The following is a 20,695-nucleotide window of genomic DNA, read 5'->3' as shown; positions in this document are numbered from 1 at the left end:
ACCCAAGGATCGCTGCAGTGCAAGGAGAGAGCAAACAACACACTGTATTTGTTATCCGAGATTGAGATAGATGACCAGAAGGTGTGGTGGAGGTAGTGGTGGCAGCAGGTCACACGACGAGCTGAGTTGAGGTGATCCTCCTGTCAAAGGAGGGCGATCTTTGGACCCCAATCTACCCTGCTCGTTCTAATTGTGTATCACGGCCAGCTATCGATGAAGCCGAGCCCACACCCACCCAAAGTCTCTACGCAACTACCGAGGATACGCAGTGATCAGAGATGCAAGGAGCCTTGTAAAGGTGACCGAGAGGAGGACTTGCCTCCATTCCAATAACCTTGCTAATATCGACCAGTTCTTGTCAGCGATCGCCATTGGCTTATCATCCCGCCACGCTACAACCTTTCAAGGCCCATCATCTACGAGTATTGCGTCTGGTGCGTTAGTTGGGGCCACTGAGACCCCTCAATGCCTGATCCATATGCTAATTGGCCTGGTTACTTCCGGGTCTTGCCTCAAAGCGCAGTTACAACCACAGAAACGTGAAAGCGTGCAGCTGCTTGGTCTACTCCGTATATTTTCGTTAATAAATGCTGGCCACAAGCCAAGCAAATTCCCCCGGGGAACATTTTAATTTCCCAAGCGCAGATCTTATTATACAAAACGCCTTGCCTATACCCACATCTAGCCATGCGTTCATACGAATCATCCGCTGCAATACAGAAACGCCTTCGACTCTTTTCTAGCCACTCCGGGCGGTCTCTTTGCAAACCAAGTGTATCCTCACAGCGCCTTGCACATGCCGCTAATTGGATGTTCGAGCTCTAATATCCTATCCTCCAGCGCTGATCGCTCTCTCACCTTGACTCATGCCGATTCAGATACCTCCTGCTTCACCTCTGGCTTGACTTCAGATGGAGCTGCAGGGGTTGTGGCTCCATTGGATTGTCCGTTGGGGTGTTCGGAGGTCTTGCCATTGACTCCAGCGCTGTCATTCTTTGTATTTTCCTCCTTCATAAGTCTGGTAAACAAACTGTTAATTACGTGGGCCTCGGTGCCAGGGTTCGGCCAGTACGTAGCCACAAATTCCCTAGAATGCGTGAGTTGATAGTAGCAAAACACACACGTCAGGTTCTGCTTACCAAAATGAATTGCCCAGATCGCCTCCTTCGTCAGATGCCAGGCTTTCAACATGTTTCCCTACTTCTAAAAGCTCCCTACGGAGCGTGGTCGCGCGCTCCGCCCTATTCTGCATATTGTGTTTTGTAGCATTTTGAATGTTTTTTAGGTTTTCGCGTACCGGCTTAAAGATCTTCCACATGAGACTGTCCATTGTGGAATCACGGCCGCTAGGTTCATTGCTACGGCGATGATTTTGCTGCCCGGCGGGCGAATGATGGTTTTCTGTATGTGATCGTGGTCGATCCTGCCGTGGGGTATACCCGTTTGCCTCAGCAAGGGAGATTCGCCCTTCCGCGTTGCTTCGGTGTCGATGTTTATCTATATCTCGGTGAACTTTTCGGGCAGATGACGGGACAGGCGAAGCGGATACACTCCCGTGGCCATCCCCGAGGCGAGCTTGTACGCTGCTCTTCTTGTTGTTGCGATGGTGATTCTCAACGGCACGTTTGGCGGCTAGATTAGTCCCTCGACTTGTTTTCTCTTTCAGTACAGAGAGGAGATAATCTTTCCTTCGCACAAGATGAACGGCTCCAGGCGATTTGAGGCCCTTCTCTCCGCCTGTGATGCGTTGTTGCTGCTTCTCAACCCGATGTTCTTCCAAGAAGAGTTTGTCCTGCATTCCCAGCTCGGGGTCATCGCGGATAGCCGCCCAACTACCATCACCGTGTCTTACAATACCCAAACAAAGCATACCATCTTCGCGGGCTCCCCACTCACAGCTATAAGTAGCAGGTTTGGAGGCTTCGGGTATTCTGAAACTTTTGGGATCTGCAAATTTGGCAACCTCATCCATCAGCATATGCATCTCACCGGGTCTTTCAGCAATATGTTCGGCGTTATTTCGCTGAGCGTCTCTGAAGTCAAAGAGAACAGCCTTGCGATCCTTTTTGGTAATCGTTTTTCCAGATCTTTCCAAAGCGGCAAGGCGATCATGTTCCTCCTTGACAAGCCTTGTTGCGGTAGCGAAGACTTCATCAATGGTCGCCTTGACGACTGAATAATCTCTATTGGTAAGTCGAGCTTTTTGTAGGATCTCGTCCTTCCGTTCGTCCATTAGACCAAAACGTAAGAAGGCGGTGATTAGGTTTCGACATTCTTTCGTATTCAATGGCCGACTTGGGTCAAGACCAGGCTGTTGGTCTGATTCATCGTCGGAGTCAACAGTAGCAAGATCTCTTGCTCTCTTCTTAGCGGCTCGCTCCGCACGTTCTTCATCGGCTTTTCTTTTCCTAGGGGCGTTTTGCGCGATGACGTTGTTCAGGTATTGCTCATCTGCTTTATGCTTCTCCTCGGCTTTGATGGCGTCTAGCTGTTCCTTGGGGATAATGCTATCCCACTCGAGTTCCTTCATATCGACATCAGTGTATTCGAATGATTTCAAGAACTCTTCACCACCATCCGCATCGATGGCTTCAGCTTGTTCCGTTTTGTGCTCCTCGGCATTTTCTAGCACAGAGTCAATATCTAGCTCCTCAAGTTTCTTCTGATTACCAGACTGGAGGAACATCTTCTGGCCTCGACGCTTGAGGATCCGGGATATATCTTCTGCAGAATTTGGCTCAGCGTACTCCACCTTCTTATGGTCACGTGCCATTTTCTCGGACAGACGTTTTTCGACGTCCTTGTCAGTAACTCCGCGCTGTATGGTGATGAATTCAAGCATGAGCTTGTTGCGCGCACGCTCGAGAACTTCTTCTTCCACGGTCTCCTTAGCAACAAGTCTGTAAATGCTGACTGGCTTGGTCTGTCCAATACGGTGAGCTCGAGCCATTGCTTGAAGGTCAGCTTGAGGATTCCAATCCGAGTCAAATAAAATGACTGTATCTGCGGTCATTAAATTAATGCCTAAGCCTCCAGCACGCGTAGACAGTAAGAAGCAAAAATCGTTGCTTTCTGGGGCGTTGAAATGATCAATTGCCATGCGACGCTGGGCTGCAGAAATGGTGCCATCCAGACGCTGATACTGGTAGTTGCGAAGATGTAAATAGTCGCCGAGAATATTGAGCATCATCACCATCTGACTGAAAATCAATACACGATGATTATCTTTTCTGAGCTTCTTGAGCAGTTGATCAAGAAGCATCATTTTGCCACTGCTAGTGATGAGGCTCCGCAGCGTATCCTCCCGACTGGTGCTGCCATTGAGAATCTTATCCTCGGCAGAGGGAAAAATGAACGGATGATTGCTAGCTTTTTTCAACTCCATCATGATATTGAGAAGTGTGTGCTTGTGCCCACTCGCTCCCTCGTTCAGAGCAGTGTAGTTCCTAGTAAGAATATTCTTATAATATTCGAGCTGAACATCAGATAATTCAACACGGATTATTTTTTCAGTCTTTGGAGGTAGATCGTTTTCGACTTTATTCTTCGTACGGCGAAGCATATACGGCTGAACAGCCTTGGTCATCTCGTCAATTTTAGCGCCGGCGGCTTCGGATGTCAAATCCATCTTCTCGTCGATCTGGACAGCCCCAGGCATGAGAAAATCCATCAACGAAGACAGTTCGCCAAGCGTATTCTGCATCGGAGTGCCTGTGATTAAAAGCCGGTTAGGTGCCTTGAAAGCAAGGAGCTTTGAGTACAGTTGTGATTCTCTATTTTTCAAACGATGAGCTTCATCGATGGCCATGAATTGCCATTTGATCTGCGAGAGAAAGGAAGCATCTTTGAGAGCCTCTTCGTATGTTGTGAGCATCACGTGAAACTTGGGTCGGTTTGATGTATCAAGCAACTCATGGTCGATGATGATGGATCGTGCAGTCTCATTGCCGTAATATACGACGTAATTGATGTCCGGAGTCCAATAATCAAGGGTCTCTGCCCATGAAGGTACAGTTGAGAGTGGGACAATTACGATGAACGGTCCTTGTTGCCCTCGCTCGTTCCGCAACCAGTTCATGAAGGCAACTGTCTGGACAGTCTTGCCTAACCCCATTTCATCCGCCAATATTACATTCTTTGATTTGCACCAGTTGTAGGCTAAGAAATTCAGACCATGCAATTGGAACTCGCGTAGCGTGCCGTTTTTGATGTAAGACGGTTGTTCTGCAATGCGTTTGAAACTGCTTCTTGTATTTGGGTTCGATTCCGTCTTGTTGGACTGGGGTAAAGATGATGTTCGGTTTAGATAGCGATCGATCTCGAGTTGGGCGATCTCGCTGACCAGCCCGCCTTTCTCCCAGGTGCACATGTTATAAGGCAACCCCTTCCCTAGAAAGAATTAACATCTGATGGACATGGTATCTCCCAGGATACTGACATTTGATGAAATACTCGGTAGTGTCATCGTCACCATCTCTGACACCGATGACTCTTTCAATCTTGACGTAGTCAATCAATGCATCGGTGTCACGCTCACGATCTAGATTCCATTTCTCGCGCTCTTCCAGCGGTATATTTTCATCTCTGGACATAAAGAAGTCCTCCTGGGCGACCTTTTTGAAGTAATTATCTAGCTTTTTGTATCCGAGACGATCACGGAGTTGAGCATGCGTCTCCCAAGTGGCATGATAGTGGGCTTTGTTTTCCCACTTTATATAATATTCAAAATCGTCTTTTCCAGGTTCTGTGATCTCCTTATCGATACCTTCATGCATCCTGTGGTTAAGGACACAATCGATCTTGGGTGCTGTATTTTCATCAATGTATGTCCAAGATTGCGGTTCTTCGTCATCCAGCATGTCATCATCGTCCTCGTTGTAGTTCGATATCTTGGCGGCTTTGCGAGTCGAGAAGCGGACTTCTCCGTAATTTGGCGTATTGTCCCGCGTCGAAGGTTGTGGTCGGCGGTGTTGCTTCTTGGTAAGGTGCCGGCGGGGTGCTCCATAGTCATCGACATCGGAGTCTTGGTCGGACATAGACTGACCAGACGGTGTTTGACCATTCACTTCGTGATCACATTCGAAGTCAGTACTCAACTAGAAAGGCCGTGAGGGTTTATCTCACCTGAGATGGAGGGTACTGGTTTCCGTCGTTTCCGAGGGGGACCGCGCTGGATGTCAGAATCAGAATCTTCTGCACTTGTATCAATCTGGATGCGACGGTCAGAATCCTCTACAGAACAAGCTCATCTCGATACTCACAAATTGACGATTAGGTCGAGGGCGAGCCTTTCGCAACACATTAGCATGGCCGAAAGTTGTTTGCCAGCGACTACGTACACTCCGGCGTAAGCCATAAAGCTCTGGATCATTCATCACGAAGTCATCCTTTTCAATGCCGGCTTTTCGTTTCCGCTGTCTAGGAGACTCCTCGGAGGTGGAGCGAGTATTTTGGGACGGGGAACGAGTCCCAGCGGGCGGTGACTCATCACCAAAATTTGGATCTTCAGAGCCTAAAGCATCGTCTCCAGGTGATGAAAGGCTTTCAAGTGGGCTTCGACTTTGATTTTCTGCAATTGAGCGGACTCTTGCACCTGGGGATGGGGCAAGGATGGCAGAGTCGTCCAGGACATCGGAGAGGGCGCTCTCGCTATCTGAATCAGGCGCTGAGCTGAGCGCAGCATTCGCACGCGGTGGAGAGAGATGGCCGTTTACAAGCGACGAATTGGTTGTATTCGGAGCGGGTTGGGCATACATGACGCTGCTCGCTGTCGGACAGGCGGTTAGCATTAGAGCGGCGCTGTATACTTCTGAGGCATCTTGCAATATGACGCAACGAGCATGACTCAGGCGACCCAGATTCTGATTTCAATGAGCCCTCAGAGCTAGCTGAAGACAAAATATAATCAAATATTGATGGAACCGGGCTCTTTTTGATGAGATCAGATGACAGCATCAGATGTCGTAGGCAGTCGAACAGCAGGGCTGTGAGCATGAGCTGGAGACTGAAACCTCGGAGAACACATTTGGGATGGAGCCCTGCCGTGTGCGAAAGGAGAGCAGCGCCAGATGGTATCGAATGTCCTCATGCTATCTTGGTAGGAAGGACGTAAGGCGCTCAAAGTCGAGGCGGGATCAGGAGGGCGGACAACACTGGAACAGGATCAAAAAATTGCAGACTTACATGCCATGGCTTCATAGAATATCGAGCAGGATCGGAAAGGGTGACGGTATCAGAGATAGTCATGGGTGAGGGTCGAAGGGTTGCAAGTGTGGACGACACCACAGAAAGATGGAATTCAAACGCAACGACCGAAACGCAGGCTAAAGGCGGAAATCTACTAGCGCCGGCTGCTTCCTTTAGCTCGGATACGCTCCACAACTGAAGACGTTCAGTTGATTTCAGGCTCGGAATGAGTGGTCCCACATCAAGCGGTTGCCTTACTTCCCTCCCTCTGTGAGACATTGATACGTCAACTGCAGCTAGCAGACATTGCTTCCTGAACCCAAACACCAAACAGCCCTGGTACGCTTCGGCTGACAACCATGAGCGACAAACTCACCCGGTATGAGCCTGTTCTTGTCCCTGCTGCAGGTTGAATGCTAAGCTGATGCATCGGTCCTCAGTATCGCTATTGTGAACAATGACAAGGTGGGGTATGTGCTACATGGCTCGGTACATCATGGCTGACAATACACCTCTCAGTGCAAGCCCAAGGTACTTCACCACTATCCCAGAGTGTAAAGTCATTCAATATACTAAGAAAGAAAGAAATGCCGGCAAGAATGCAAGAAATCGTGCCCTGTCGTCCGGACTGGCAAGCTCTGCATTGAGGTCACTCCTGAATCAAAGATCGCCTTTATCTCGGAGCGCCTTTGCATAGGATGCGGCATCTGTGTGAAGAAGTGTCCGTTTGGGGCAATCAATATCATCAATCTGCCTACAAACTTGGAGTCTCAAGTCACTCATCGCTACTCCGCCAACAGCTTCAAGCTTCATAGACTGCCTATGCCACGTCCTGGCCAAGTTCTTGGTCTTGTGGGGACTAATGGTATTGGCAAAAGTACGGCGTTGAAGATTCTAAGTGGCAAGCTTAAGCCTAATTTGGGAAGATACAATGAGCCTCCCGATTGGGAAGAAATTCTGAAATATTTCCGTGGATCTGAGCTGCAAAACTATTTCACAAAAGTTCTTGAGGATGACCTGAAGGCTGTTGTCAAGCCTCAATATGTCGACCAAATTCCTAAAGCGGTCAAAGGGGCAGACCGATCTGTTGAAACTCTACTGAAGGCTCGTTGCCAGATGGATAATCTTAAAGAAATCATGGATGTGTTGGATCTGAACCAAGTAAAAGATCGTGACATCAATCTACTCTCTGGAGGAGAACTTCAGCGTTTTGCCATTGGTATCGTTTGTGTTCAAGATGCAGATGTCTACATGTTCGATGAACCATCTTCTTACTTAGACGTGAAGCAACGTCTCAGCGCTGCACGTACGATCCGCAATCTGCTCCGTCCAGACGACTATGTCATCGTAGTTGAGCACGATTTATCAGTCCTAGACTATCTCTCTGATTTCATTTGTGTGCTTTACGGCAAACCAGCTGTCTATGGTGTCGTCACGATGCCTGCCTCAGTACGAGAAGGTATCAATATTTTCCTCGACGGTAACATTCCAACCGAAAATCTCCGTTTCCGAGAAGAATCGTTGACTTTCCGAGTTGCGGAAGCCGGCGACGACTTTCAAGCCGACAAAGCCATGGGCTATAGCTACCCAGCCATGGAAAAAACCCTCGGCAGCTTCAAGCTCAAGATCGACCCTGGCAAATTCACCGACAGCGAGATCATAGTCATGATGGGTGAGAACGGCACAGGCAAAACCACATTTTGCCGCTTGCTCGCCGGCGCTGAGAAACCAGACGGCACCAAATCTGTCCCCTCTATGAACATTTCCATGAAGCCCCAAAAAATAACTCCAAAATATCAAGGTACCGTCCGCCAGCTTTTCTTCAAAAAAATCAAAGCCTCTTTCCTGAACCCCCAATTTCAAACCGATGTCTACAAGCCTCTGAAACTCGACGATTTCATTGATCAGGAAGTCCAAAACCTCTCAGGTGGAGAATTGCAACGCGTTGCCATTGTGCTAGCCCTCGGCTTGCCTGCTGACATCTACCTAATCGATGAACCTTCTGCCTACCTCGACTCAGAGCAACGTATCATCGCTGCACGTGTGATCAAGCGCTTCATTATGCACGCCAAAAAGACGGCCTTCGTGGTAGAACACGATTTCATCATGGCAACTTACCTCGCCGATCGTGTGATCGTATTCGACGGCCAGCCATCGATGAAAGCCCACGCCAACGCCCCCGAGAGCCTTCTGACGGGATGCAACACCTTCTTGAAGAATCTTGACGTCACCTTCCGTCGAGACCCCAACAGTTTCAGGCCAAGGATTAACAAATACAATTCTCAGCTTGACCACGAGCAGAAACTTGGCGGGAATTACTTCTTTTTGGAGAATGAGAGTTGAAACTGTTGTCGCTCCGGTTTATGATCTCGACAACGGCCCAAAGGAGGCTATTGTGAGTAAGACTTCTACTGCCGGTGAAGGCGGGAGGAAGCACTCCGCGGGCTTTCTAGAGGAACAGGAGGCCGCGGAAGACGAAGAGGACAAGGACGTCTAACATTAGGACGGGTGGTTGACCTCCTGCTGATGATTTAAGCACTTATGATTTCATGATCTATGATACGTGTATGAGGTGATACGAATAGCTAAATAATCAGTGGGTCAAGCTAGGTGACCGCCCGTCATAGACGAGCTTGGAGGGAACAGGGGCATGCAAAAGGGGTCGAAGTGTGCATCATGTGAGTGATTGTGGCTTAAATCACAAAGGTCACGGCAAGATGCAGAATTGGGAAATTAGAGCAGATGCTAATGTTTGCTGTTAATGAGTACCGAATGAATCGTCTCGCTTGCAAACTTACCTCCTAGATAAAGACTGCCTCAAGGCTCAATTTTCTAGGATAGGGCCCTCTCAAGCCATTAATCTCTCACTCATCTTCGACCATCTCTCCTTCCTCACTCCCTGAATGTACCGCGGGCTCTTCCTTCTTCTGTGCCACCTCCACTGGCGGAGGGGTTCGTCTTCGTTCCCGCCTCGCCCTCTTCCTCACACTACCTAAACTGTCCTCGCTGCCTCTCCGTCTACGTCCCCCACTTGCAACACTACCACCGTAGTCCAAATCTTCTCCAGCCCTTGATCTCCTATGCGCCCTTCCATCCTCATCAACCCTTGCTCCCCGATCTCTCTCGCGGTCGTATTCTCTAAGCCGCGGCGGAGGATCTCGCTCTCTTGACCTCGCATGGCCGTTAGCAGGCGGACTCAGACCGGTGGAACCACCCTTATGATACTGCCGCTCACGATCTGCCATCGCCTTTCGACGCTCTGCCTCATAGACATCGAGTTCCGGCGTCCTGCTGCTTCGGCCACCTCGGCGATGATCATGCCGGTGGCCCGCACCCTCAACACCTCTATAATCACTGTTGCGAGGGTCGCGGTGGTGACGGCTGGAGGAGTGACGGTCGCTGACGTGCTCCATGTCGTCTTCCTTCTCCTTGAGGCGACGGAGGACTTTATCAAAAGCTTGCTTGCGTAGATCATCAGTCTCAAGGGCTTCAAATTCATCGAGGTGAGAGACATGAGGACGAAGGGAGTCCCAGGTTGTAGCGGTCGTGACCTGTGGGTGGGAAAGGTGTTTGATCTTCGAGCGCAGAGAGTCGATGAGCTTGCGTTGGTGCCGTTCGGTGGCATGTTTGTCTTCCTCGTTACGTTTGTGCACTTTTTCGAGGAGACGATTGAAAACTAGGGTAAGGGTATCGGTAGAGAGCTGGGCAGTGCGTCGGTCCGTGGACATGAGATCCTTGTATTGGTCAAACGTGGTGCGGGTAGTAATTTCGTACCGTTTGTCTTCGAGAACGTCGTACACGTCGTTGCGGATGAGGCGAAAACTTCGCTCTTCTTCTTCCACCATATCCCAAAATAGGTCAAGGGGCGTGGATCCTGGTTGACCGAGAATTGCTACGTACCTAGGATCTTCATGAATGGATGGAAGCACGTCCATCCATTTTGTGCCTGCTGCAATCTTACCTTGATCCTTCAGCTCTCGCAATAAGTCGACGTATCGATCTCGTTGCTGGCGTTCTCGCCTCTGCTTGAAATTCTTTTCACGTTGACGCTCGTCATTGAAGGTGCGTTCGAGAGACTTGATGTGGTTCTCAAAGGCAGTCAAAATATCTGACTTGCTAAGCGTCTTGAATTTTTCATCAGCTTTGAAGTTCTCATGTGCATGGATAGTCTCTTGAGCTTCAGACCACCTAGTATACGGTTCCAAATCCAAAGACTTAAGAATGCTCACGAGCTCATCCATTGCAGCTTTCCTGATAATTGCTTCTCGCTCGATATTGGTCTTCTTCAATTCGATTATGTATTCCTCAAACAGCTGTCGGCGCTCAGTATCATTATTGGTGGACCTGAAGATTGTCTCACCCTCAATGATTGGACGTGCGGTCTTCCATCGAGTGTAGTGCTTTATCTCTGGATGACTCCTCAGCATCGTGTTGAAATCGGATCGCAGCTTGGCGAGCCTCTCTTTCGCACGATCTTTCTCCTGTATACGTACGTCTACTGCGTATTTCTCAAAAGCTGCTCTTCGATCCTTTGGATCTTTAAGGGCGCGATACTGAGGGTCCTTGATGGTAGCCTTCATAGTCTGCTCCCAAGTCCAGTCTGGCTGCACGTTAGACCTCCGGAGTAACTTGATGAATGCTGCCTCAGCCTCCTCGAACGTCGAGTATTCAGGGTCGGCATTTTGCTGCGCGGATACTGGAGGACCGCGCTTATCATTCCCTTCGTTCCAACCAGTCCGCTCCGATCGCTCGTGATAGTCATCCTTCTGAAAATTGGTCATCGTCGTTGTACCACCAGCCACAAATTGAGGGGCGCTATGAGATGGTCAGCCTTGTAGCGTCGGAAAGATGAAGATGACCCACGACATAGCCGACTTAGCTACAGGGGTAGCTTGACCGAGAGCGTCTTTGTAGGCATCTGGCATCTCCCATGAGCTTTGCTTGGTCTCCTTGTTGTACCAATATTTTCGCCCCTCTTTTGTCGTATACTCTTGCCATACATTCGCCAGAGCGCGCTGGACAAGGGTCAGCTTCGGTCATAAAAGACAAGGTGATGCTCACTTCTGAGAGGCTCAGCAGCTCGGTGGGTTTGGTCCATTGTGTCACTTTAGTGGCTTTGTTGTAGTAGTAGACTCGTCCTTCCGCATTCTGGGCCTCTCCCCACGCGGCTGCGGGGCCTGGAGCACCATTCATGATGAAAGTGTAAGTGTGCAGAAGCGAACAAAGATGGCGAACGCTGCTGTTATCGAGTCATGATCAGACGTGTTGTTGTCGTTCGTAGGCAGAGGAGTCATCGAATTACAATCCTAAGAACTAGGTTGCTTCAAATCTCCCAAACGGACGGCAGATCCTCGGCAAGTCAAGTTCCCGAGCCGCGAGTTCTAAGTGCCTTACCTTTGCTCTAGGGGCGATTACAGGGACGGGCGCCCTGGAGCCCCCCTATCAGCTGCTCTTCTTGGCGTGGCCCTCTTCAGACATCAACCTGGAGTACTCTCACCTTCCCATTATCATCCTCACAGCACTTCACTTCACCGAGTCTTCTTTGCAGGCAAACGCGAAATCACTGCATTGATGTCTTTCATTTCACTCAACCACTTGATCTACGTCTAGAAATGTTACTATCCTTTGATTGGTGCTGGATTCGAGATTGGTCAACGGGATTTCCAAACGATCATGAAGCATCATTGACAATATCTCTAAGAACGGGCCTCTTGTTGATCAGCCTTTCCAAATCGATCTTGGCTTGCTTTGCGGGCGATTTCTTTCCAATCTGATCTCCTTTTCCAAGTCTCAAGGCACTCGTCAATGCCTGCTGTGCTGTTGCTGCCGCTGACCTGTTGGTTTGGCGATCCGCTTCAAAGCCTACCTCTCCAGATATCTGCGTCCCGGCTTCCTCGAAGATATGACCTTCACAAGCTTTTTGAGGGAGATCATACCACCATTCTCTGGATTGCATTAATTCGATGAAGTCCTTCAGCAATTGATTACCAACGAGAGTTCGCTTGCTCCCCAAAACCAACAGCTTCGTGCGAGCTCGCGTCAACGCCACGTTTACACGTCGCCAATCTTTCAGCAAATCACCTACTACCTGCTGCTCATTGCTGCGCACAAGTGAGAGTATGACGACCTCTTTGTCCCTGCCCTGGAATCTATCCGCTGTATGCATCTCAACCCCAGGACGATGGCGCATTGCTTGCTTAAGCAGCGCAAGCTGGGACCGATATAGAGTGATGACCCCGATATCTCCTGCGGCTATGCCCGACGTCAACAAAGACTCTGCAATTTGAACGGCTAGCGTGACTTCACATGGATTCGTAATGCGGGATCCACTTTCGAGCACTTCGTGCGATTGAGGGAGAAGGAGATCTGTGTTCACGAAACACGCCTTCACGCGAGGTTCCAGGAGATCACGAATCCAACATCTTCCTGGCGACGAGCTAGCGCAGAAATGCTTCACCCTCTGTGCACGGACACTTTCTAGTGTGTGATGATGACTTTCAAGTGCTTGGATATTTGGAATTTGCAGAGAACGGACTGCCACGCTTTGTGTGCCACATTTCAGTCTACCATCGTAGATCAACTTGTTACTCAGAGCCATGATGTCTTCGCACATTCGATATTGATGCTCGAGATTGACGACTGATGACGGATGCATGTCTGAAAGTATCTTGAAGAGACTGACGTCTAAACCCCCTTCAAGTGCCTCTTTATTCTGCACCAGCGGAGGTAGCTGGTAATGGTCGCCCACTAAGATAAATGTGCGTGCCATTCGGATTGGTCCTAGGCACACAGGCAACGTTATTTGCGATGCTTCATCGACAATGCAGTAGTCGAATATGCGCTGATTGAAGATTGGATGGTTGATACCAAGGCAGGTCGTCGCGACGACCCTTTGGGTGTAACATCTTTTAATCTCTTCGATTGTGTTCATTGGCCTCCCAGCAAGATCCGCAAATTCTTGTATCTCAGGATGAACCTTAGCAATTGCACCCAAACGAAAGATACCAACGTTGTCTTTACGCAACTTCAACAGGATGTTGTCAACGGCGGTGTGCGTATACGACGTTAAAAGAACACTCTTCCCCCGGGCCACTAGCGCTCGGATGATATGGGCGATAGTGGTTGTTTTTCCAGTTCCTGGCATGCCAAGGACTAAGGCGTAGTCCTTTGCACTCATGACTTTCTCGATTGCACCTCTTTGATCAACATTCAGGCTTGCTTCGTTGGCTGTCTCTCCAAGGCAAAGATTTGTCGGCACCGGGTTGAAGGTGGGTGCGGCACCTTCAACAATCAAGCGTCGAAGTGCTTGAACGCCGAAGAGGTCTTTCTCCATCAGTCGTAGGAGATTGTTCCGAATCATAGCCATGCCATTACTGAACTCATCTTTGTCCAGTCTATAGAGCACCGGTCCTTCTGGCTGTGGAGGGGATTGCGTAACTTTTCTATTCCTATGCTCTACCATCTCCATGACCCCAGAAAAGACTTGATTCGTTTCAGCATCAAAATCCTTGCTTCGTGCTCGGGCATTGTGTAATTGTCTGTCGACTGTGACTTGGATTTTGCTGGTTCTCACACTTTTCACGTAGCCGTTGGCAAGAGCGAAATGGCCTCTCTCATCCGAGATCACAATAGGCTCCCCAACTGTTATCTGCGAATCGGTGAATTTGAAACCAGGTAAAGGCGACTGCTTGATGAGATTGTATCGAAATCGATTTATCTTTGAGGTTTCGCTTTCTTCGTGGTATGATCCAGGTTCGATGACAAGTCTTCCGAAACACCTTCCTACCTTCTCACGTTCGGTGCTTTGCATAGTCCATAGCTCTCTTCGCAATATGACAATATCTCTCTCCTCCTTTGTAAGAAGATCATCCCACCGGCGGAAAAATTGTGAGTGCTCCGTATTCAAATGCCTCACTTCATCATCGAATTTTACGCCTAGTCCGCTACTCTCGCCTGTGCCATTATCAACGAGTTTGTGATACGTAAAGCAGGGCGTTTGCGCATAGCATTTCCCACAAGTATATGGATTTCTCAACATCTTGGGTAATTCTAATCGATTTCGAACATAGTTCGCGATCGCATTTCGTTGAATGATCATGGGCACCAGTTCATGGCGGATTGTTCGAATACTTGAGATTTCAGATGATTGCATGTAGTAGAGTATCCCACATGCTACCTCAATATCTAAAGTTCATCATCAACATGAGTGAGTCTTTTGTAGGTCTAATTAAAACGTACCATAGCGGTCAGAGAGGAGCAAAGAATACAGAGCCGTCTGAGCTTTGTGTGCTGCACTGGAGTGCTTTCCGGTTTTAAGTTCGAAGGGTACTGTCAAGGTCCTTCGATTGCCATCTTCCTCAAGGCATATCTGTACTGTCGCATCAATGTTACCTTTGAGCCCATAAGCAGGCGCCCAAACGTGCTCCTCGGCCTCAAGCAATTTGTTGATGCTCATGAGGGCTTCACGGCCATTACGATCCTTCACGAGTGCTTTGGGCTTTTAAGGGGTAAGCTAGGAAATGCTAGAGGCATCGAGTCACGTACGTTGGGCTTTGCAGACACAAAAATCTCAGACCATGCCTGCAGAGTAGTAGCTCGGGCTTTAAGTTGATCGATGGCCACGGCAACTTCTACATTGATCTCAAACAGAGTCTCCAAATTTCTGGTGGCAATCTTTTGAATAAGAGCGGTCATGTACTGGTCATCCCATTGATTTGCTCGCAATGCTTCTTGGAAAATCTCATGCAACAAGTGACCGTACACTGTAGCTTGACTGGTACCACCTGTAGTTTTAACACGGTCCTGCAGAACTGCTTTCCGAATGCAAGTGAAAGAATCTCCTACGACTGTCGAGGATATGAGATGGTCAGGGTGCATGATAAGCAGATTGCGAGTGTTGTCAATGATACATTGACCATGACGGTCGAAGTCTCCTATAACGTGGACAATCGAACCAGGAGAGCACTGACTGTCTAGCCATGATTGCCGGAGGGCAATAATCTTACAGCTTTTCGTCGTCTCGCATTGTACAGATAGAATCTAGAGAAGTCAGCTCCACACGCAACTGGCAAACGTACATTTATGACTCACTTTCTCAGGTTGACCAGGTTGAATATCTGGCCTCGATTGGCTATTTGTAACCGTTTTGACAATGAAGCGTTGAAGCATCCCTACTTTTCTGTCATGCTTAATTAGTCAGCTTACTACATGGCTGCGGCCATAGCACATGGAACTTACATTGCTTTGGGAGGATACGTTGATGGATTGGTTCTGACTTGCTTTGGCACATTCGGACGCAATTTGTTCGAAATCTGAGTCGTTACCAAAATCTTCATCATCTGAGGAGCAGATCTCTACGGCTTCTGTCGGATTTTGAGCGGCTGTAGCTATTGCCGGCACTGTATAGGATGGCGGTGTTTCTTCTCTGGCTGTGCTTGCACCTGTCGACGGTTGGGTATCGTATTTTGCAAATACGCCCTCAAGATCAGCTGCGAAACCCTCTACGTCGTCTTCATCGAAATCATCCTGTTCAAACTCATCTCCTCGGGGCGACCCTCCTTTAGAAACATCGTTCTCTGACTTTGCAACCTTGTTCTCACTCAGACAGCGCGTCTCCTCATCTAGCCAATCTTCTTCGTAGACGGCGTCCGAGAGCAAGTCTTCTTGAGCTACTTTTCGATTTGCGTCAACGCTATTCCGCAAGGAACTTGCAGACTCAACCTCGAACATCTCGTCATCGATTCCATCATCGCCGAAGTCAGAAGAGTTTGTTACCTTCTTGAAATTGGGCCGTTCTACTTCTGACAAAACAGGCTTTATTGCAATCTTGGTAGCGTTTCCATTCATCACAGTCTGACTGAGCACATTTGCGACATTTTCGATAGCTTTCCTCATGTGGTGAGGTGGTGATCTTTCTCTCGTAGGTGATTTACTTTTCTGTCTCATTGGTGAAGAGTATACAGGCTCGGAGGAAGAGCAATCGATGTCTTTGCCCCCCTTTGAAAGCCCACTGTGCATTTTCTCAACTAGAAAGCTGACTCTTGACAATTTTGCCTTCCCTACAGAGTCTCTTTCCTCTACAAAAGCTGCCGCTGTTTTCCGTTCGCCTGTGCTATGATGTAATTTCCTCCGCTTAGCAGCAGATGTAGGCCACTCTATACAGCTTAGTGCTCTACGCAGTCCACTGTCCCTTTGCAACTGAGCGACGGGCGTATGTGGAGATGAGGATCGTAGCATAGGAAAAGGGAAAGCACTAGGTGCAGAGGGTGACAACTTGTCTCTAGTATGTAGGGAGTAGCGGCTCCACAGATCGTCGACTGGATCTGCTTTCGGTGTTTTCATAATCTCTTGTGACTGCCGAAAGGCTTTTGCGGCATCAATTGTAGGGAAGTGCCCTGGACGTTCACTTTGGGATGAGGATGATGGTGACGTGCTAACTGCTCGCTTTCGTTTCTTCTTCAAAGGCTTTGCCCCAGCAGCATCTGCATTTGATGGGGAATTCTCCCATAGCACACGTTCCATAGGTGTTTGAGCAGCAGGCTGACGAGCCTCGTCACTGGCAAGCAATTCTGATAAGGGAAGTCGTCCTATCGGTGTTTGGGGGCAGTCTCTTGCCTCCTTTCCCGCCGACCGTTGTGATGAGGGTTGCAGTGGAGGATTCATCTGCAAAGGTGTCTTTTGAGTGCCAGCTTGGGGCGCATTTTCTTTATTGGAATCGGCATGCTGTTCAACTCCATGTCCATTCGCCATTGCGCTCTCTATTTGACGATATCGAAAAACTCTTAGCCTAGATCTTGATTGAGACGATGCAGCGATTGGAGTCACATTTGGAGCTGCTTTGTGCAGCTGATTTGATGTGCTGGCTGCATTATGGACTTTCGAGTTTTGTGGCCGGAAGTTGCGAGTCTAAGCACAACCGCCGTTAGATTTCATGTCATGACCACATCGACAAATAGATTGAGCATACCTTTTGGTCCTGGTCGAAGAACGACTGTTGACGTTTAGACATACTAGACAGCCAAGTAAAGTCGAGTCTCCGAGGCGCTGTCCTATTGGTACGCTTGGGATCTATGCCCCACCATTTCAGATTGGTGAGATGCAGATTGTTTACCACGTTAGGGAAAATTCGCGTGTCTAAAGTGTGTACGCGCTCAAGGCAGCTAAGCCGTTTCAGGAACGGATTGGACCTTTAGTACCAAGGTCCGATTGAAGCCACAATTCTGGATATGGTCAACATCTTTGCTAGACCATGGTATGCGGCATTGTGTTACTAAGGCCCCTTAGGAAGCTGAAATCGCAACTTTATAAATCATAGTTTTGGGATACCTACCCGAAGGAGTCCCTTTCTAGGTCGCTTTGCAGAATTCATATCCCAGGTTTTACAAATATAAAAGTGCAGGTCCAAACTGTGTGGCAACGATACAGTACGTATACTTGTTCCTGCAGATGATCATACGCGCATCGTTTCAAGCACGGATTCCAGCCCTTTCAAGATCTAACGAACATACCAATCCTATGATTTTCCTTGATGAGGTATCTGCTTCCGCAGCCACATTTAGTCATTCGTAAATTCTAATCTGTTGTCTTCCAACATTACTCTTTCGTTCGAAGCCCCTTCACGAGTTCAGGATTTGTCTAAAGGGTAGATATCTGGGGCAGGCCCAGTTGGAATTACTAGTTGCTCCTCTGATGCCTTAAGCCCCTCACTTCGCCTTTTCGCATTCAAGTATCCATACTTGTACTATAATCATTGATCAGCTAATCATCCGTAATAGACGTGTACATGCAGCGACTTACCAGCCAGAAATTTACGGTATCTTTGAAAGCGTGTCCATTGGCAGTCTTTCCAGCGTCCCAGTACAAATTTCGTAACCAGCGGCTCAGTCTAGGGTAGTCATGGCGGATCATTTTGAGATTACATTTGAAGATGTTATGATACGCAACATCGAATCTGATTAGTGTACTGTATAGGCGAATGTCAGCCTCAGTTATCCCTTTACCGAATAGGTAGGGCGAATGGCCTGATTCTCCGAGATGTGTCTCAAGCCGATCCAAAGCATCAAAGAGCGGATAAAGGTTGGATTCATAGGCTCCTTGGTTGGTAGCGAAACCGCACTTGTATACTCCGTTGTTGACGGAATCGTAGACCCAATCATTCATGGCATCGATCTCTTTGCGTAATGGCGCTGGGTAATAACCGCCAAGCGGATGGCCAGACTCACGCAGGTGTTCAGGCAAAAGATCGTCGAATTCGGTGAAAAACATACGAATAATCTCGCTGCTTTCGTTGTTCACAATCGTCTCTGTCTTTTTGTCCCACAGAGTAGGCACTGTGAAGCGTCCCTTATAATCCGGGTCGGCTTTGTAATACAGCTGGGACAGTTTGGTGAAACCGTACAGCGGATCCTTGGTTTCCGAGCCATGCTGTCCAGTGAATAGCCAGCCTTCGTCAGTCAATTCGAAGCCACATTTGACTAACTGAACAACGTCCTCAAGACCCTTAAGAGAGCGAACTAAGTTGGCTCGATGGGCCCAAGGGCAGCCCAGGTTGATGTACAAAACGTAGCGATCTTTTTCGGCGGGAAATTTTGAATCGGGGTCCTTGGATATAGCGTCACGAAACTGGCTAGGTTTTCTCCTGAATTGTCCGTCTGCATCTGCATTCTTATATACGTCGGCCTGCAGTCGATCGGCATTACCGCACACGCGAGCACTTTGGGGTTTCACATACCGTGGCAGACATCAATGGCAACAGAATTATACTGCTGAGGTAGATTCTTAAAAGCAAAGGTACTTACAGTGCAACTTTTTCCGACAGCAGAGGGAATGAACCATCATGCGTGGACAAGGTCAAATATACCCCAGAATGTAGCTACATCCTTTGTCAGCATCGGCTGCTTCGCACCACGTAGATCCGAGCTCATTTCTCATGCTTATTACACACGTAACATTGCAGGCATGATGGCGAAAGCAACGCGCACAACGCGAGAACATTTTCACGACGCAGTAACGCCAACAGCGGCGCCGGAGCCATACTGTTCAGGTTGACGGCTACTCACTTTCGCGAGCACTCAAACTCGAATTGTTAAGTGATAGGCAGGGCAAGAGAAGGTGGCAGCTTGTTTACGCCTTCGTGGCGCTAATTCGTCAGGAGGGGTCATACCTAGAAGCGGCCCGGGGAGCTTAGCACCCCACGCTTTTAAATTCCCGGCGTCCAAAAGATTACTCCGAATATAGATTTACTTTAGCAGGCGTTTCTTCAGTATTCTTCACAAGTAAAAGACAAACCTACTCCATTCGCTCTTTGTTTAGACGCTATTCACTATCCTACTGAGAAGCATTATTGTCTTGCTCCCTCACACGAACCCAGTGCATCTCATCATGGCGCAAGAAAAGCCCCTTCCCTTTCAATACCAATTTGCTGCTGGAGCTGTTGCAGGCGTCTCAGAAGTAGGTCATTTGAGTCTGCGGGGGCCCAAAGGCTGACGAATTCCAATTTCAGATTCTCACAATGTACCGCATACCTGGCGTTTATCGTGATGATAGTTGATGGTCGCAATAGGTATCCTTTAGACGTGGTGAAGACCCGAGTGTAAGCAACTGCTTTTCTCTGCAGTTTGCGCCTCAAGCTAACTAGCTAAGACAATTACAACAAGGTCCCGGCACTGGGGGCGAGGGCTATAACGGCATGGTTGATTGCTTCCGCAAGATTATCAAGAACGAAGGGGCATCAAGATTATATCGAGGAATAACGCCGCCAATATTGATGGAGGCGCCCAAGAGGTGCGACAGACGTTGTCCCGTCGCCCAGTGCAAGCCAGCTAACCCAATGTTCTACACAGAGCCACCAAATTTGCCGCCAATGACTCCTGGGGCACTTTCTACAGAGGCTTCTTTGGTTTAGAGAAAATGAATCAGCAGCTTTCTATCTTGACCGGGGCATCAGCAGGCGCAACAGAATCATTTGTTGTCGTTCCTTTTGAGCTTGTCAAGATCAGATTACAAGATCGAGCGTCTGCAGGCAAATACAACGGTCCAGTGGACTGTGTAATGAAGATCGTCAAACAAGAAGGTCCGTTGGCTCTTTACAACGGGCTGGAGAGCACCATGTGGAGGCATGTCCTTTGGAATTCTGGATATTTTGGTGTCATTTTCCAGGTCAAGGAGCTTCTACCAAAAGCCAACGGCAAGAGTCAGCAAATACGGAATGATATTGTTGCTGGCTCGATCGGCGGGACAGTTGGTACAATACTGAACACTCCAATGGATGTGGTGAAATCTAGGATTCAGAATTCGCCAAAGATCGCAGGCTCTGTGCCGAAGTACAACTGGGCCTGGCCGGCTCTAGGCACAGTCATGAAAGAGGAGGGATTCTCGTCATTGTACAAAGGTTTTCTGCCCAAGGTGCTGAGACTGGGACCTGGAGGCGGCATCTTGCTCGTGGTATATACCAGTGTAATGGACTTCTTCCGGCAGTGGAGAGGCGACGTATGACACCCTTAGAAATATT

At 48.6% G+C, this 20,695-nt stretch overlaps 6 protein-coding genes across 6 annotated transcripts; 2 read left to right on the top strand and 4 right to left on the bottom strand.

The window, feature by feature from the left end:
* Positions 1-864: 864 nt before the first annotated feature.
* KY384_002035 (uncharacterized protein) lies at positions 865-5,756 on the bottom strand (the record flags this gene model as incomplete). Its single annotated transcript, XM_044810561.1, has 6 exons — positions 865-1,087; positions 1,140-4,389; positions 4,439-5,065; positions 5,125-5,170; positions 5,262-5,288; positions 5,340-5,756. 6 exons carry the CDS (start codon positions 5,754-5,756, stop codon positions 865-867), a joined length of 4,590 nt encoding a protein of 1,529 aa, XP_044672535.1.
* A 789-nt stretch (positions 5,757-6,545) lies between these two features.
* Positions 6,546-8,529, top strand: RLI1 (Fe-S cluster-binding ribosome biosynthesis protein; the record flags this gene model as incomplete). Its single annotated transcript, XM_044810560.1, has 4 exons — positions 6,546-6,565; positions 6,627-6,656; positions 6,706-6,717; positions 6,768-8,529. 4 exons carry the CDS (start codon positions 6,546-6,548, stop codon positions 8,527-8,529), a joined length of 1,824 nt encoding a protein of 607 aa, XP_044672534.1.
* A 521-nt stretch (positions 8,530-9,050) lies between these two features.
* On the bottom strand, positions 9,051-11,379 carry KY384_002033 (uncharacterized protein; the record flags this gene model as incomplete). The annotated part of the gene is made up of 3 exons (XM_044810559.1): positions 9,051-11,001; positions 11,050-11,201; positions 11,248-11,379. 3 exons carry the CDS (start codon positions 11,377-11,379, stop codon positions 9,051-9,053), a joined length of 2,235 nt encoding a protein of 744 aa, XP_044672533.1.
* A 478-nt stretch (positions 11,380-11,857) lies between these two features.
* KY384_002032 (uncharacterized protein) lies at positions 11,858-17,194 on the bottom strand (the record flags this gene model as incomplete). Its single annotated transcript, XM_044810558.1, has 5 exons — positions 11,858-14,370; positions 14,425-14,683; positions 14,731-15,186; positions 15,424-17,091; positions 17,153-17,194. 5 exons carry the CDS (start codon positions 17,192-17,194, stop codon positions 11,858-11,860), a joined length of 4,938 nt encoding a protein of 1,645 aa, XP_044672532.1.
* Positions 17,195-17,809: 615 nt separating this feature from the next.
* On the bottom strand, positions 17,810-18,928 carry KY384_002031 (uncharacterized protein; the record flags this gene model as incomplete). The annotated part of the gene is made up of 3 exons (XM_044810557.1): positions 17,810-17,926; positions 17,983-18,864; positions 18,917-18,928. 3 exons carry the CDS (start codon positions 18,926-18,928, stop codon positions 17,810-17,812), a joined length of 1,011 nt encoding a protein of 336 aa, XP_044672531.1.
* Positions 18,929-19,566: 638 nt separating this feature from the next.
* Positions 19,567-20,679, top strand: KY384_002030 (uncharacterized protein; the record flags this gene model as incomplete). Its single annotated transcript, XM_044810556.1, has 5 exons — positions 19,567-19,635; positions 19,688-19,698; positions 19,748-19,777; positions 19,828-19,968; positions 20,028-20,679. The coding sequence occupies 5 exons, from the start codon at positions 19,567-19,569 to the stop codon at positions 20,677-20,679; spliced, it is 903 nt and encodes a 300-aa protein (XP_044672530.1).
* Positions 20,680-20,695: the final 16 nt, after the last annotated feature.

The sequence above is a fragment of the Bacidia gigantensis genome (assembly GCF_019456465.1).
Source record: "Bacidia gigantensis strain McMullin 20006 chromosome Unknown contig_134, whole genome shotgun sequence".
NCBI classification, from domain to species: domain Eukaryota; kingdom Fungi; phylum Ascomycota; class Lecanoromycetes; order Lecanorales; family Ramalinaceae; genus Bacidia; species Bacidia gigantensis.
Note: the sequence above shows the minus strand (reverse complement) of the source record. Positions and strands in the feature narration are given on the sequence as shown.